We start from the raw sequence: 13,834 nt of genomic DNA, 5'->3' as shown, positions 1-13,834 counted from the left end.
ACACCAGCATTACTGGAGAAGTTAGAAAATAGAGAGCCATTTGTCAGCCCCCTCCCCAGAGAGGTCAGAGAGAAAACTGGATAACCAATTGCAAAAAACAATTGGAAATCCATTACATGGGAGCTTTTTTAGAAAACCTTTATGTTAAACACACCTTAAAAACTCTGCCTTAAAAATGTCAAGTTTAACTGCTTGAGTTGTACCATATTTTCCATTCAATTAATCCAAAGATGGATAACATAAGCCAGTGGGTAAACACCATCAGAATCCATATTGCTGATCATTGATCTGATGGAAGTTTTCAAGATAGTGTAAGTGTTGATGGATTTCTTTGTTTTTTTTTTTTTTTATGTGAACCCCAAACACGAGAGGTATTAGAACCTATAGTACTTAGTACCGTGCTTGGGTTGGAGATTGAGAAGACGAAAGAAGATATTTGTTGACATTGGACTTGAACTTCTGTAGATTGTAATTTTCAGGAAATATGTATGAAGGAAGGTTGTTCCAGAAAACGGCAGTTGAATGAATAAATGAGGAAGATGAAAAGTTGGTTCTGTGGGTTTGAAGTTGGACAGTAAATGGATGTTGGCTGGTAGCGGCACGTGTTTGGACTGTTTCGAAAGAGAGAGCGGGAATTATAGAAGCTAATTCAGAAGAACAGTGCCCATGGAAGTATCTGTAGAAGAGGCATGCAGCAGAAACAGTGCGTCTATGAGACAGCAAGTGGAGAGACTCTGTTAGAGATGAATCATTAATTAACCTAACTGCCCTCTTCTGAATGGAATTAAGAAGCCTGAGAGAGGTTTTGGGGGCATAACCCCAGATGTGGGAACAATATTCCATGGCAGGGCGGATTTGCGATTTATACAGAGTGAGCAGCTGTTTGGAAGAAAAGTAACGCCGAGAGCGAAAGAGAAAACCAAGTTTTTTAGATGCAGAGGAAGCAATATTTGTAATGTGCTTGTGCCAAGAGAGATTAGAAGTCAGGGTAATCCCCAAAAGAGATATATCCTTTTGCCTAGAAATTGGAGTGTCACTAAAGATAAGCATAGGAGCAGAAGAATCCTTTTTGCGAGATATAAGACAAGACTGAGTTTTAGAAGGGTTGAAATCAACTAAGTTGTCTTTGCCCCACTGGAGAATTACCTGAAGATCGGCATTTAAGGAATTGGTAGCAGATTTTTGAGAAGTTGAAGCTGATTGAGCAGGACAAGGTTTCTCAAAATGGAAAGTTGAATGCAATGTGCTATCATCGACAAAACTATGGATAGGATTTCCAGTCAATGGAAGAAGGTCATTGATATACAAGAGGAAAAGAGTGGGGGAAAGAACTGAATCTTGGGGGACACCGGCATTAGTGGAGAAGTTAGAAGACAGAGAGCCATTTACCATCACCCTCAGTGAGCGATCAGAGAGAAAACTGGATAACCAATTACCAAAAACAGTTGGCAAACCATAAGATGGAAGCTTGTTTAGAAGACCATTATGCCAAACACGATCAAAAGCCTTTGAGATGTCGAGCAACTACTTGTGTTTCACCAAACCTTTCCATTGAATTAGTCCATAAATGGGTAACATAAGCCAGAATATCACCAGTGGATCGACACTGATGGAATCCATACTGGTGATCGTTGATCAGACGGAAGGTTTCTAGGTAGTTTAAGAGTTGGCGGTTAATTGATTTCTCCATTACTTTAGAAAGAGTAGAAGTAATTGCAATGGGACGATAATTGGATGGGAGGGATTTGTCACCCTTTTTAGGAACTGGCTGGATATGAGCAAATTTCCAAGCAGAAAAAAAAACACCTTTAGAATAAGAAAGTGAAAAAAGGCGGCAAAGAATAGGAGTAAGTTCAGGAGCACAGGTTTTGAGAACAAGTGGAGAAATAGCATCAGGACCTGGAGCTTTCCTAGCATCGAGATTCATCAAAATCCTTCTGATATCCTTTTGACGGAAGACCACAGGAGGCATTGAATGGAGTGTGTTGGGAATGGTGGGAGGTGTTTTACCAAGATTATTAATACATGAGCTGGAAGAAAAATGGGATGCTAGCAGGTCAGCTTTATCCTTGGCTGAAGTGACAACAGAACCATCTGGTTTGGACAGAGGTGGGAGCAGAGATGGGCAAAAGTTGCGGCCAATAGCTTTGGCAAGAGACCAGAATGCTCGGCTACCATTAGGGCAAGAAGCAAGTTTTCTACTCTTAGCCTGTTCAAACTCTAGTTTGGACTGATTAATAACTGCTTTACAATTGTTGCGAGCTTTGGTGTAGGCAGAAAATGAAACTGAAGAATTAGAGACAAGCCAATTACGATATGCAACATTCTTCTCTTGGACAGCCTTAGCACATTTATTGGAAAACCAAGGTTTAGATAAAGAACGAGATTTTAAAGTGGAGTGTGGGATAAAGGATTCCATTCCTGCAAGAATAATTTCGCTGATGCGATCTGAGCAAACGTTGATGTCAGAACTTTTGAAACAGTAATCTGACCAAGGAAAAGAAGAAAAGAAGTCTCGCAGGTCATCCCATTTTGCATTCTTGTAATGCCAAACAACACAAGGTTGAGAATAGCCATGAGATAAAGGTTCCATTGGAGAAGAGACAATCACCAAGTTGTGATCTGAAGTGCCTAAAGGAGCTCTCACATCGACCGTGTACTTAGAAGGGTTGTTTGTAAGAAAAAGGCTGTATGATTAGGATTGTCCTGTATTCTTGTAGGTAAATGAACAATCTGTGCTAGGTCATTAGTAATTGCAAAAGCCTCAGCATCTCAACCTGCTGGGTCGGTGTGACTAGAAAACGGAAGCCAGCTGGAGTTGTGAACATTAAAATCACCAAGGAAAATTACCTCCCTGTTAGGAAAGTTGGACTGGAGAAAGTCAAGTTGCAAAGAGAGGAAGTCAAAGAGCTCCAAGCGATTATTGGAGTTGGGAGAACGGTAGAGACAACAGATGAATTTGACACAATGAGGTAGAGAGAGAGATTTTAAGCCAGAGAAGATCAAAGAGAGGAGATTCCAAATTGCCAAGTCTCTGACAGGGAATATCAGAACGGACATATGCACAAGTACCACCTTTGAGGTGAAAGGAATCATACAGCGAATAATTTGGGCATCTGAGATGAGCAGTAGTTGAATCAACCGATAACTGAGATTCTGTCAGAAAAAGTACATGAGGTTTGGCAGACTGCAAGTGGAAATGGACATCGTTGAGATTAGAATTGAGACCACGTATATTTGTGAAATGAATTAGGAAGTCTTTAGATCTTTTTGCAGATAAGCTTGCTCTATTAGTTTGACAATTCATGGTGTATTCAGTAGTAAGAAAAAGTGGGTGGGACATGCTGTATGAAGTAATGAAATTTTTGGATATGGCATACATGTGGTAAGAATATACCCAGATCCTTGACATAACGTGGCCTCAACAATGCTCCCCGCATACACACTACTCGGACTCCCTCCAGTCACTATCTGGCAGAGTAGAGGTAGCAAGATTATACACTAGCTGATCCGGAAGCCTCCTAGAGAGTTCTCAATAGGTTCAGTACGGTGTACTAACTAGTGGCTGGCCTGCGAACACCGTTTTAGAGCTGTACCCTCGAAATGTAAGGAATATTGGATCTCGCCACGATGTTCATCCTAACCTCAAAAGTCATCAATCGTACTGCATGATGGAAGAGATGGGGAAGGGTTGACTGGAACTTACCTCTAGAGACTAAACATGGGTTCCACCACTTCAAGCCTCCAATAAGCAAAGTGGTGGTATTTCACCGGTTGATGAGAGTCATCTACCACCTAGTACTGCCTGGTAACATAGAGGGGTGGCGTTCCTCCATGTGGTGTGGGCGCCACACCTCGACCCCTGCTTACGTTGGTTCACACCTGGGTGGTCACCCACCATGTACTTGTGCATGGGGGTTATACCAAGGATTACTAACAGTCCCACCATCGTGAAGGTGCAAGCAGAGGATTTGGCTGTCACAGACCGTCCGGACTTTGCCGGAATTGGGTCCACTTGACTTGAGTGTCACCTGAATATCAATTCCATCAGCGTTTTAGACTCCCAGGTAGCAAGTACAGCTTGTCTGGCATATCTGAGAGAATGTCTGTGACAACCTTAGAAAGAGTAGAGGAAAGAGCAATGCTGTATAATTGGATGGAGGAATTTATCACCCTTTTTAGCAAGTGGCTTATGTTAGCAAATTTCCAAGCAGAATAAGAATAAATGCCAGTGGAATAAGAAAATGTAAAAAGGCGATGCATAACAGGAGCATAGAGTTTTTTTGGCATCAAGATTATTCAGAATTCTTCTAAATCATGTGGTTTCCCTTGATCAAAAATACAAGAGTAAGAAGACAAGTAGGATGCTCATAAATTGGCTTTATTTTAGCTGAGGATGCAATAGAACCATCAAGTTGTAACAGAGATGGGAGTATAGATGGATAAAAGTTGTGGCCAATAGCTTTAGCAAGAGACAAGGCTGCCCACCCAACCATTTAGGCTAAAAGCAAGTTTTCTACTTTTAACCTATTCAAAATGAAGTTTGATTAATTACTGGTTTAAAATTGCCATGAGCTTTAGTGTAGGCAGAAAATGAAGCCAGAGAAGCCAATTACAATGTAGTAATAGTAATTGAGGCTTGTAATAGAAAGCAAGATTATGTAGCATCAACCAGAAAAAAAAACAATTTCACACATCCATTCCCTCTAAACATTTGTCCAGTTCCTCCCTGAATTTATTTAAGCTATTAACTTCCACAATAGATGGAAGTTTGTTCCAGCAATCAACTATCTGCTGGCTAAAGGCAAATTTCCCCACATCTGTTCTATAACTCTCTTTCCTCAATTTGAATTTATGCCAGCTCAGGTTCATAATCTGAGCAAGAGGAAGAAATATTCGAAGTTTTTCAATGCTTGTAGTAGTAGTAGTAGCAGTGGCATTTAATGCAAGAAAACAAGTGTATGAGCTTATGCAGCATCAGCCAAAAAAAAAAAAAAAATCACACCATTCCCTCCAAATGCCTGTCCAGTTCCTCCTTAAATTTATTCAACCTATCAACTTCCACAACGACAGATGGAAGTTTGTTCCAGCAATTAACCACCCGCTGGCTAATGGCAAATTTCCGCACATCTAATCTACATCTGTCTTTTCTTAATTTGAATTTATGCCCCCTTAGGTTCGTAATCTGAACAAGTGGAAGGATTCCATCAGAATTCAGCGTGCTCAACCCATTCAAGGCCTTCAACCCATTGTGTTGAAGTAAACTCCACAACTTTTACTACTTTGCAATAAACTGTTTTATTTCAGTTTTTTTGCAGTCACTGAAGAATTGGAGAGGGCATTGAGAATAATACAAAGATTGTTCAATAAAGAATGATCATAATTTTTTTTTTCACAACATACCTTTATTAATCATCCATATTTTTATGGTACTTTTTCAGATTGTCCCCATTTGATCAACTGCACTTACTCCAACATCAATACCATTCTTCAAAAACATGGTGGAAGCCATTTTTTGACATGTGTTTCAAAAGGTTGTAAAGATATTGGAGTCAATTTGAGAATCGACTCCAATATCTTTACAACTTCTTCTGACAACTGGAAACGTTTTCTTTGCATCTTCCTCCTTTAACTTTGGAAATAAAAAAAAAAAAATTGCAGGTGCAAGGTCAGGGTTGAAGAGCAGATGAGGAACACATTTGACATTCATGCTGGCTAAATACTCAATGACAATATGAGCAATGTGGGGTCTCACATTATCATAATGCAGCATTCACCTACCTGCATACATTTGTGGCCATTTGCAATGAATGTGATTCCACAAAGTGTGCAATACAGTTCTGTAGAAAGGTCCCATAACAGTTATATGATGTGGCAACCCCAGTGGCTCACAACTGGTGAGTATGGGCTTGGCACACCCAGGGTCCTGAGCTGGATATCATCATTCTTCTCTTTCTTGGTGATTCCCTTCTATTTTGTCTCTGTCTCTCTCTCTTAGGGGTGGCTTGTGCAGCATAAGCCTCAGGCTTCCTTGCACCATATAGATAATAATAGTAATAGTAATGGTAATAACATGCTGGTAAACCATTTCTTGAATGTCAAAACAAGAGTTGACCATAACCATTCCTGCAGAAGCCACAGCTTTTGCTTTTTTTTTGGTGTTGGCAATGCTGTGGACTTCCAAACAGAGCTTTGTTGCTTACTCTTTGGGTAGAAATGATGAAGCCATGTCTCATCAGCTGTTATCATCTTGTCCAGAAGCTCACCATCTTCAGTAACCATCCATTGCAGCTCCTGACAAACCTCTATGTGAACTTGCTGTTGCTCAGTCAGGTATGAGTAGTCTTAAAACAGAGTACGCAAAAACACGTGTCATATTCAAAAGGTCATGGAGAATACTGTGTGTGCTTCCTACTGATATTCTCAATATCTTTACCAGTTGCCTTACTCTTATACGATGATTTCTCTCACAATTAGAAAAACAGTGTTTATGGTTTCTGTGGTGACAGCAGTAATTGGAGCTCCAGGACTGCTAATTTTTGTGACTGAATCACATCCATCTTGAAATATTCTAAACCACCTGCAAGCTTTGCTATATGGAAGTGTAGATTTGCTATAAGCCTCTCTTAAAATTTCATATGCTTTAGTTGATGTTTTCTTGTGACATAAACCAAATTTCAGAGCAGCATACTGTTCCTCGCATGTCATTAGCATTAGCATTAGCATTAGCATTAGTAGAGGCATTTGATGCAAGAAAGCAAGCTTATGCAGCATCAGCCAAAAAAAAAAAAAGTAACATAAATAAATAAAAATAACCACTTCCACTTCACCCCTCTGTTCGTTCGAAATACCTGTCCAGCTGAGCCTTAAACTTATTTAGGCTATCAACTTCCACGACAAGGGATGGAAGTCTGTTCCACCCACCAACCACCCGCTGGCTAAAGGCAAATTTCCGCACATCTATCCTACATCTGTCTTTCCTCAATTTGAATTTATGCCCTCTCAGGTGATTTTTCTGAGCTAGAGGAAGAATCCCATCAGCATTGAGCATGCTCAAACCATTCAAGGCTTTGTACACCTCTATCAGATCACCCCGCTGGTGCCTAGTTTCCAGACACTGTAATTTGCAAAACTTAAGCCTTTCTTCGTAAGAGAACCCCATTGTCCCATTCACCAATCTAGTTGCCCTTCTCTGTACTCGTTCCAGCAGCTCTACATCCTTCCTGAAATGAGGCCTCCAGGCCTGTATACAGTACTCTAGGTGTGGCCTGACCATTGCCTTATACAAGGGAATAATCACCTCCTTATCCCTGCTAGAAAAATTCCTATATATCATTGACAATACACCATGAGCTACTCTTGCAGCTCGTCTGCACTGCTCAGAGAACTTCATATCTGCCTGCACCACCACCCCCAGGTCCCTTTCATTCTCTACCACTGTCAGTGTAGTACCACAGAGTTGATACGTTGCTCTGGGGTTGCTGTTTCCCATATGTAGTACTTTACATTTGTCAATGTTAAACTTCATTTGCCACCTCGAAGCCCATCTGCTCAACCTTTCCAAATCCTGTTGCAGCAGCATAGTGTCAGTAGTGTCCTTGACAACCCTGCCAACCTTCGTATCGTCTGCAAACGTGGACATTAAGCCTGATATACCATCATCAATATCATTTATAAATACAGAAAACAATAAAGGCCCCAATACTGAACCCTGAGGGACTCCACTAATAACATTAGTCCACGATGAGCAGTGTCCATTGATTACCACTCTCTGTCTTCTCCCCCTCAACCACCCCTTTATCCATAGCAGCAACTTGCCTCCAATGCCACACTGCTCCAATTTGTGCAGCAGTCTTCCATGTGCAACAGTATCAAAAGCCTTTCTAAGATCCAAGTATATAATATCAAAGTTATTCCCTGCATCCAGTTCTTTTGTGACTGCATCATAGTATCCAATCAAATTGGTCAGGCAAGACTTCCCCTTAACAAAACCATGCTGTGTCCTAGCTATAACTGAAGTCTTGTCTAGATGATCCTGCAGTGCTTCTTTCACCAGTGCCTCCATTAATTTTCCGGGAACAGAAGTTAAACTCACAGGTCTATAATTACTTGTGTCAGCCTTTGATCCCCCTTTGTGAATTGGGGTCACATTTGCACATCTCCAGTCAATGGGTACCTCCCCTGAGTCCAAGGAAGCTCTCATAATTATGGCTAAGGGTTTGCTTACCTCCTTTGCTGCCTCCTTTAATATAACTGGATAGATCCCATCCACCCCAGGTGCCTTTCTTGTGTTTATCTTCAACAATTTCTCCTCCACTTTGCTCTCAGTTATTACAAGATTCTCTAGCTTACTGCTTGAGTTGAATACACCTCTGGCATTCCCCTCGCTGAATAACTCCTCATGTGTGAATGTCGATGCAAAATATTCATTTAGTTTGTTAGCTACCCGAGCAGGGTCATCAACAGTTGACCCATCGATCTCAAGTGGACCAATCTGATTTATCCCCTTCCTTCTAGAGTTTACATAAGTAAAGAACTCTTTGCTGTTTTTCTTCGCATCCCTTGCCAAGGATCTCTCGTAATCTGCCTTCGCCTGCCTAACCTCCTTTGTAACTTGGTTACAGATCAACTTGTATCTATCATAGGCGTCCGTGTCACGTGTTAATTTGTATGTATCCCATGCATTTTTCTTCTCTGCCATATGCCTCATTAGTTCATCTGACAACCATTTAGGCCTAAACCTTGAACAATATTTCTTAGTTGGTATGTAAAGCCTAGTAGCTTCCACGATAAGTTCTTTGAATGCTTCCCATTTTGAATTTGCTGTTGGCAATATCATCAGTTGATCCCACTGTATAGAATTTAAATACTGTCTCAGTCCATTGTAGTCGCCTTTACGAAAGCAATACCCCTTCCCTTTACCCCTAATGGTAGTTACCTCTTTGAGTAACTCCCACTTCAGCACACTGTGATCACTGCCACCAAGTGGTTCATTTATCTGCAGATTCTTAATGCATGAAGAATCACTACTGATAATCAAATCAAGAGTATTACTCCCTCTAGTTGCCTCCCGAACATGCTGATGTAGAAAACAATCATCCAATAAATCCACAAAAGCCTTGCTACTGTGTGAGTGACCAGCCCCCAAATTCCAGTCAATATCTGGGAAATTAAAATCCCCCATTATAAGATTCTCTGATTTACTGGCCCACTCTATTTCTCCGAACAGTTTCTTATTATACTCATCAGAGTCATTAGGCCTATAGCACACTCCTACTCTCAATTTTGATCTCCCAATGCTTATGTCACACCAAACTGACTCGACACTGCACTGTCCAGCGATGTCGACTGGCTTCACTTCCTTGGATTTTATGTGTTTTTTAACTAATAGCATAACCCCTCCTCCCTTCCTATCCTGTCTATCCTTTCTGTAGACATTGTACTCCCCAAATTCCAGTTCTGCATTTCTTATATCTGTGTGACACCACGTCTCTGAAATCCCCACAATATCTGCCTTTGATGTTTTGAGCAATACCTCAAATTCATCAAATTTATTTACTAAACTCCTAGCATTGGTGTACACACAAGTATACATGCACCTGTTCTTTTTCTTAGCTACCCTAACACAACCCATGTGTTTACTTGTACCCCAATGATTCCCAGCAGTCTCTGAAATATCCTGCATCTTATTTTCCAGGCTGCGGCTCATTCCAATAGAAGCAGTGCAAGAATCACTTTCACCTCTGCCAGTGGCTACTGTTAATCTATTAGTCCTTGTATCCCCCCAATCTAGCAGTTTTCCGACCCACCTAACATTGCCTCGATAGCATCAGCAAACATTCTTGCACCCTTTCTATTTAAGTGTATCCCATCCCTGTAGAAGCAGTCTCTCCTGTTAACAAGTACAGACCAAGCTGAAAAAATGGTCATGTCCATTGTTACATAAGCAAAACTGATTGGCTGTCATTCATATGCAACTGTGCAGTTGAATTCCACAGCTCAGCTAGAAATAGTAAGCATTACTATTTGTAGTAATATTAAGTAATAATAGTAATATTAAGTAATAATAGTAAGCATTACTTGTTCATTAAAAATTATGATCAGAACAGTCTTCATAAAATCCTTCATATTTACTCTTTTTCTCTCTTTTTTTTTTTACACGTTCAGTGATCAACATGTTTTTGATGAGTCTATACTGAACTTGGGCTTATTCATCAAAAAGTTATGAGTAGCCACTCCATTTTTCATTATTGATAGGTGGAATGCATTCTTCATCGCATCATTCCCCTCCCTCGTGTTTCCTATCCCCATATTTTCTCTTTGCTGAATTACTTTTAGTTTTATTCCTACTCAAGCTGACTTTGGATCAATTTATAAATAAGTTGCAATCAGTGGTATAACTACAGAAACAATGTAACTACAAAAATAAATCATTAGCCCCAGCATTCATCCTGGTTTGGGATGGGGCCTAATGAAAATTTAAAAAAATACAAATATATTAATAAGTTAATATATCTTTCTAGCCTTTCTGATCCATTCCAGACTTCAGCTCCTTCATCACAACTACAGTGGTTTCAATGTCATAGATATGCCTGGTTATGATATTATAATTTGTTCTAAACCCTTCTATGACAGTATATAATGAGCAAATGAAGAGAGTAGAGATTTTTCCACCATAAATATTCCAGGTTTTTCAGCCTGCACATCATGCAAATCAGCCCATGAACTTTTACAGACATAATACTGACAGAATGCCAAATGTGATCATGGAAAAATTTTTGCATGATATCTACCGTTATTATCGTAAATAGCTTAATGATAAATATTAAATCTTGAAATTATCTTGAAAATTTTTATAATAGGCTGTGTGTAAACTTAAACACTTAGAATTATTGTTCTCCAAGAAAACAGTTTTATTACTTCATATATATTTTTTTTTATTTTTTATTTTTTTAAATTTATTTCAGGTTACTGTAATCTTCCTGCTTGGACTTTATTTCAGAGTTCTAAATTACTACATCAGTTTGGTATTGCAGCTATTAGATCAAACCTCTGGCCTGGTAGTTATACATATGGTACTGGCCGGTAAGTAAGAAAATTTATAATTAATTGTTTTTTAATCTACACCATAAAATAAAATTCCATCGAGATTAATTAAAAATTCTTTGCAGATTTTAAAATCTGTGTTATTTATAATTATGGCAAATGAGATTTATTTTTCCATCTCATCAGTTAAAGATGTGTAGTTTTTGAGTAATAACTGTACAATATTTTGCACTTACCTGTAAATCCTTACACCTCCTTCAGAATGTCTAATTTGATTGTTGCATATCAACTGTCTAATATGTGGGTCTGCTACTCTGCATCCAAGACTACCCATGTATTTCTCCTAGCAAAAGCTTATAACATCCCATCATACAGTACAGTTTGGCTCAGATAGCAGCATGCTACTTATGCAGCATTCCATAATGATTTGCATTTAATGTATCATATTGTAGAATGGTGAAAATATATAAGCATGCAAAATTATCAGTAAAGCAGAACTTTAAGAAGGCAGTTCCAAACAAAATGCATCAGTGTATCAATGAGCCTTAAACTATAAAATCTTCAGTGTGCAAAGAATTGGAAAAACTCTGAGATATTGAAACTAGTAATAAGCAGAAGGAACTTGGGTATTTGAGAATAAGGTCTTCACTGACCTAAAACAGAAATAAGGGTATAACTCTCTCTCTCTCTGATAGCTCAGAAGAATATTTGATATTCTTTCTTCTTTATATTCTCTATAAATTAGGGTACAAAAATAACAATTGCTTCCTAAGAATATTATAGAAAAAGTAATTTTAATGTAATGCTCAAATGTATGATAAACATGACAGTTGCAGAGGTTTCCATTTTATATAATGCAACACGTACTGGAAACATCTTTTTTTTTCTTATTATTTTACAAGTGATGAGCCATTGAAATTTTGAGTGGCCAAAACAAATAGCTTTCCATGATTAATAGGTTTCTGAATGCTTATTTAGCTGATATGATTATTTAATTTGGTTGTGCTGTCTGCATTTTGTTTTAACAGTCACCTGCAACACCCCATCAACATTTCACCAAAAGTTTGAATTATTTCAAAACAGACCTGAAAATCATTGAGACTATCGTACAAGCCAAAGGTGGCCCAATGGCCACACAAAGCAGTTTGTCTGAATACTTATGGTCATACAATGAACTTTATGTGAAAGAGAGTTTGTTTGTTCGTTTGTGGGCTTTACAGTGCAAGGGCAACATGGCCATAATCCACCTAACTATGGTAAAGTTCAATGCACTGTTTTTATCAATATGAATTGCAGCTGAAGTTTATAGTGTTGTATCTGTTTGAGGAAAGTAAAGATTTTGTCCACATGTGGTGTATCTGCTAGGAGATGAGTGATTCAGAGTGTTCATTGCTGAAAATGAGGTAAAGAGAGTTTGCTCACAGTTTCTTCTGCTTTAATTTAGTCAGAGTATCCTAGATCTCTTTAAAAGTAAATGGGCCAATCAATGAGTATACGTTGGACAGTAAGATGGGTGTTGCAGTTTGTGCACTGTGGTGGGTCAGTGGCTGCAAGCAGATAAAGGTGTGTGTGTGTGTGTGTGTGTGTGTGTGTGTGTGTGTGTGTGTGTGTGTGTGTGTGTGTGTGTGTGTGTCCTATCTGTAATCAGGTTAATATGACTTCTTCATGTCAGTTCTCACGTATACTGGATTTCTATGGTTTGAGATCTTTTTTTATATGAAGTAACTTATTATCAGGTTGACTCTGCTGGATGTGTTGCCGATGTTCAAGACATCATTTCTTTATAATGAACTTATAGTCAGATGCAGGTGTAGTAAAGGATTGGTCTGTAGGATCACTAGCAGTTTTGGCAGCTAGGTCAGCATGTTCGTTTCCAGCAATTCCAGTGTGATCAGAGATCCAACAGAAGAGAACTTGTTGTTTCTTCTGCTTTAACTTAGTCAGAGTATCCTAGATCTCTTTAAAATTAAGGGGTTATCATTCTTCAATTCTATTGTTTTGTTCTGTATAGCTTGAATAGCACTAATGGAATCTGTATATACTCGTATAACACTGTGCCATATGGTTGTTGAGAGTGGGTAATTTAAGTCCATGTGGATAGCACAGAATATTGTAGTATAGCTGCTACATTCAGTAGGGAGTTTCTTGGCTATGGTAATATTGAGAAATAATGCTGATGCACCAACACAACTGTCAGTTTTAGACCCATCCATGTAGATTGATGGGTACTCACTATGCCGAGTTCTCAATGTTGTATGTATTTGCACTATATTCTGTTGGGACAAGATGTGTTTTCCCCAAGCTGCGAATGAAAGGTCACACAGTGGTATATGATATGTTCAAGGTGGGGTGCTCAAGAGAGATACAGCTTTGGCAATTTCAAGTCTTAGTGGGATATTAAGATAATTCATTAATTGTTTTACTGGTTTTAAGGGAATTAGAATCTTAAGCTATATTGTAACAGTATGTAATGTCTGTATAAAAGAGTATGTTCACTGTCCTGTTCGCAGTTGTGTGGGTAATCTGGAACAACTCGCACCAAAAACTCTACTCCCTCCACCTGAGATTGACTACCTACCAACCCAGTTTAAGAGACATTTAAGAATAATTAAATGTAAATGTCACATTTAGAATAAAATTAAATTTTTGATATCTCTTATTTTAACATATATGCAACATGTAATCTCCTAAATTCTGATGTGAATTCTAATATGTATCATTTTAAATCTCAAAAATATTTTTTTAGTCTTTTCTATGAATAATTTTTAGATTGTTAGGAATTACTTTT

At 38.8% G+C, this 13,834-nt stretch overlaps 1 protein-coding gene across 6 annotated transcripts in view; it reads left to right on the top strand.

Annotated features, from left to right (window-relative positions):
- The window catches only part of Rsph4a (Radial spoke head protein 4a), a 148,848-nt gene that overhangs the window by 123,322 nt on the left and 11,692 nt on the right, over positions 1 to 13,834 (top strand). For 5 of the 6 annotated variants that reach the window (XM_090370838.1, XM_090370834.1, XM_090370836.1 and 2 more), the window contains one exon: positions 10,968 to 11,085. In XM_090370838.1, coding sequence (XP_090226964.1) covers positions 10,968 to 11,085 — 118 coding nt within the window. The remainder of the gene's footprint in view (positions 1 to 10,967; positions 11,086 to 13,834) is intronic. The other variant, XR_016546795.1, reaches the window with a different exon arrangement.

This window comes from Mastigoproctus giganteus, chromosome 3 (genome assembly GCF_048544385.1).
Source record: "Mastigoproctus giganteus isolate SK-2022 chromosome 3, ASM4854438v1, whole genome shotgun sequence".
Classification (NCBI taxonomy): Eukaryota; Metazoa; Arthropoda; class Arachnida; order Uropygi; family Thelyphonidae; genus Mastigoproctus; species Mastigoproctus giganteus.
Note: the sequence above shows the minus strand (reverse complement) of the source record. Positions and strands in the feature narration are given on the sequence as shown.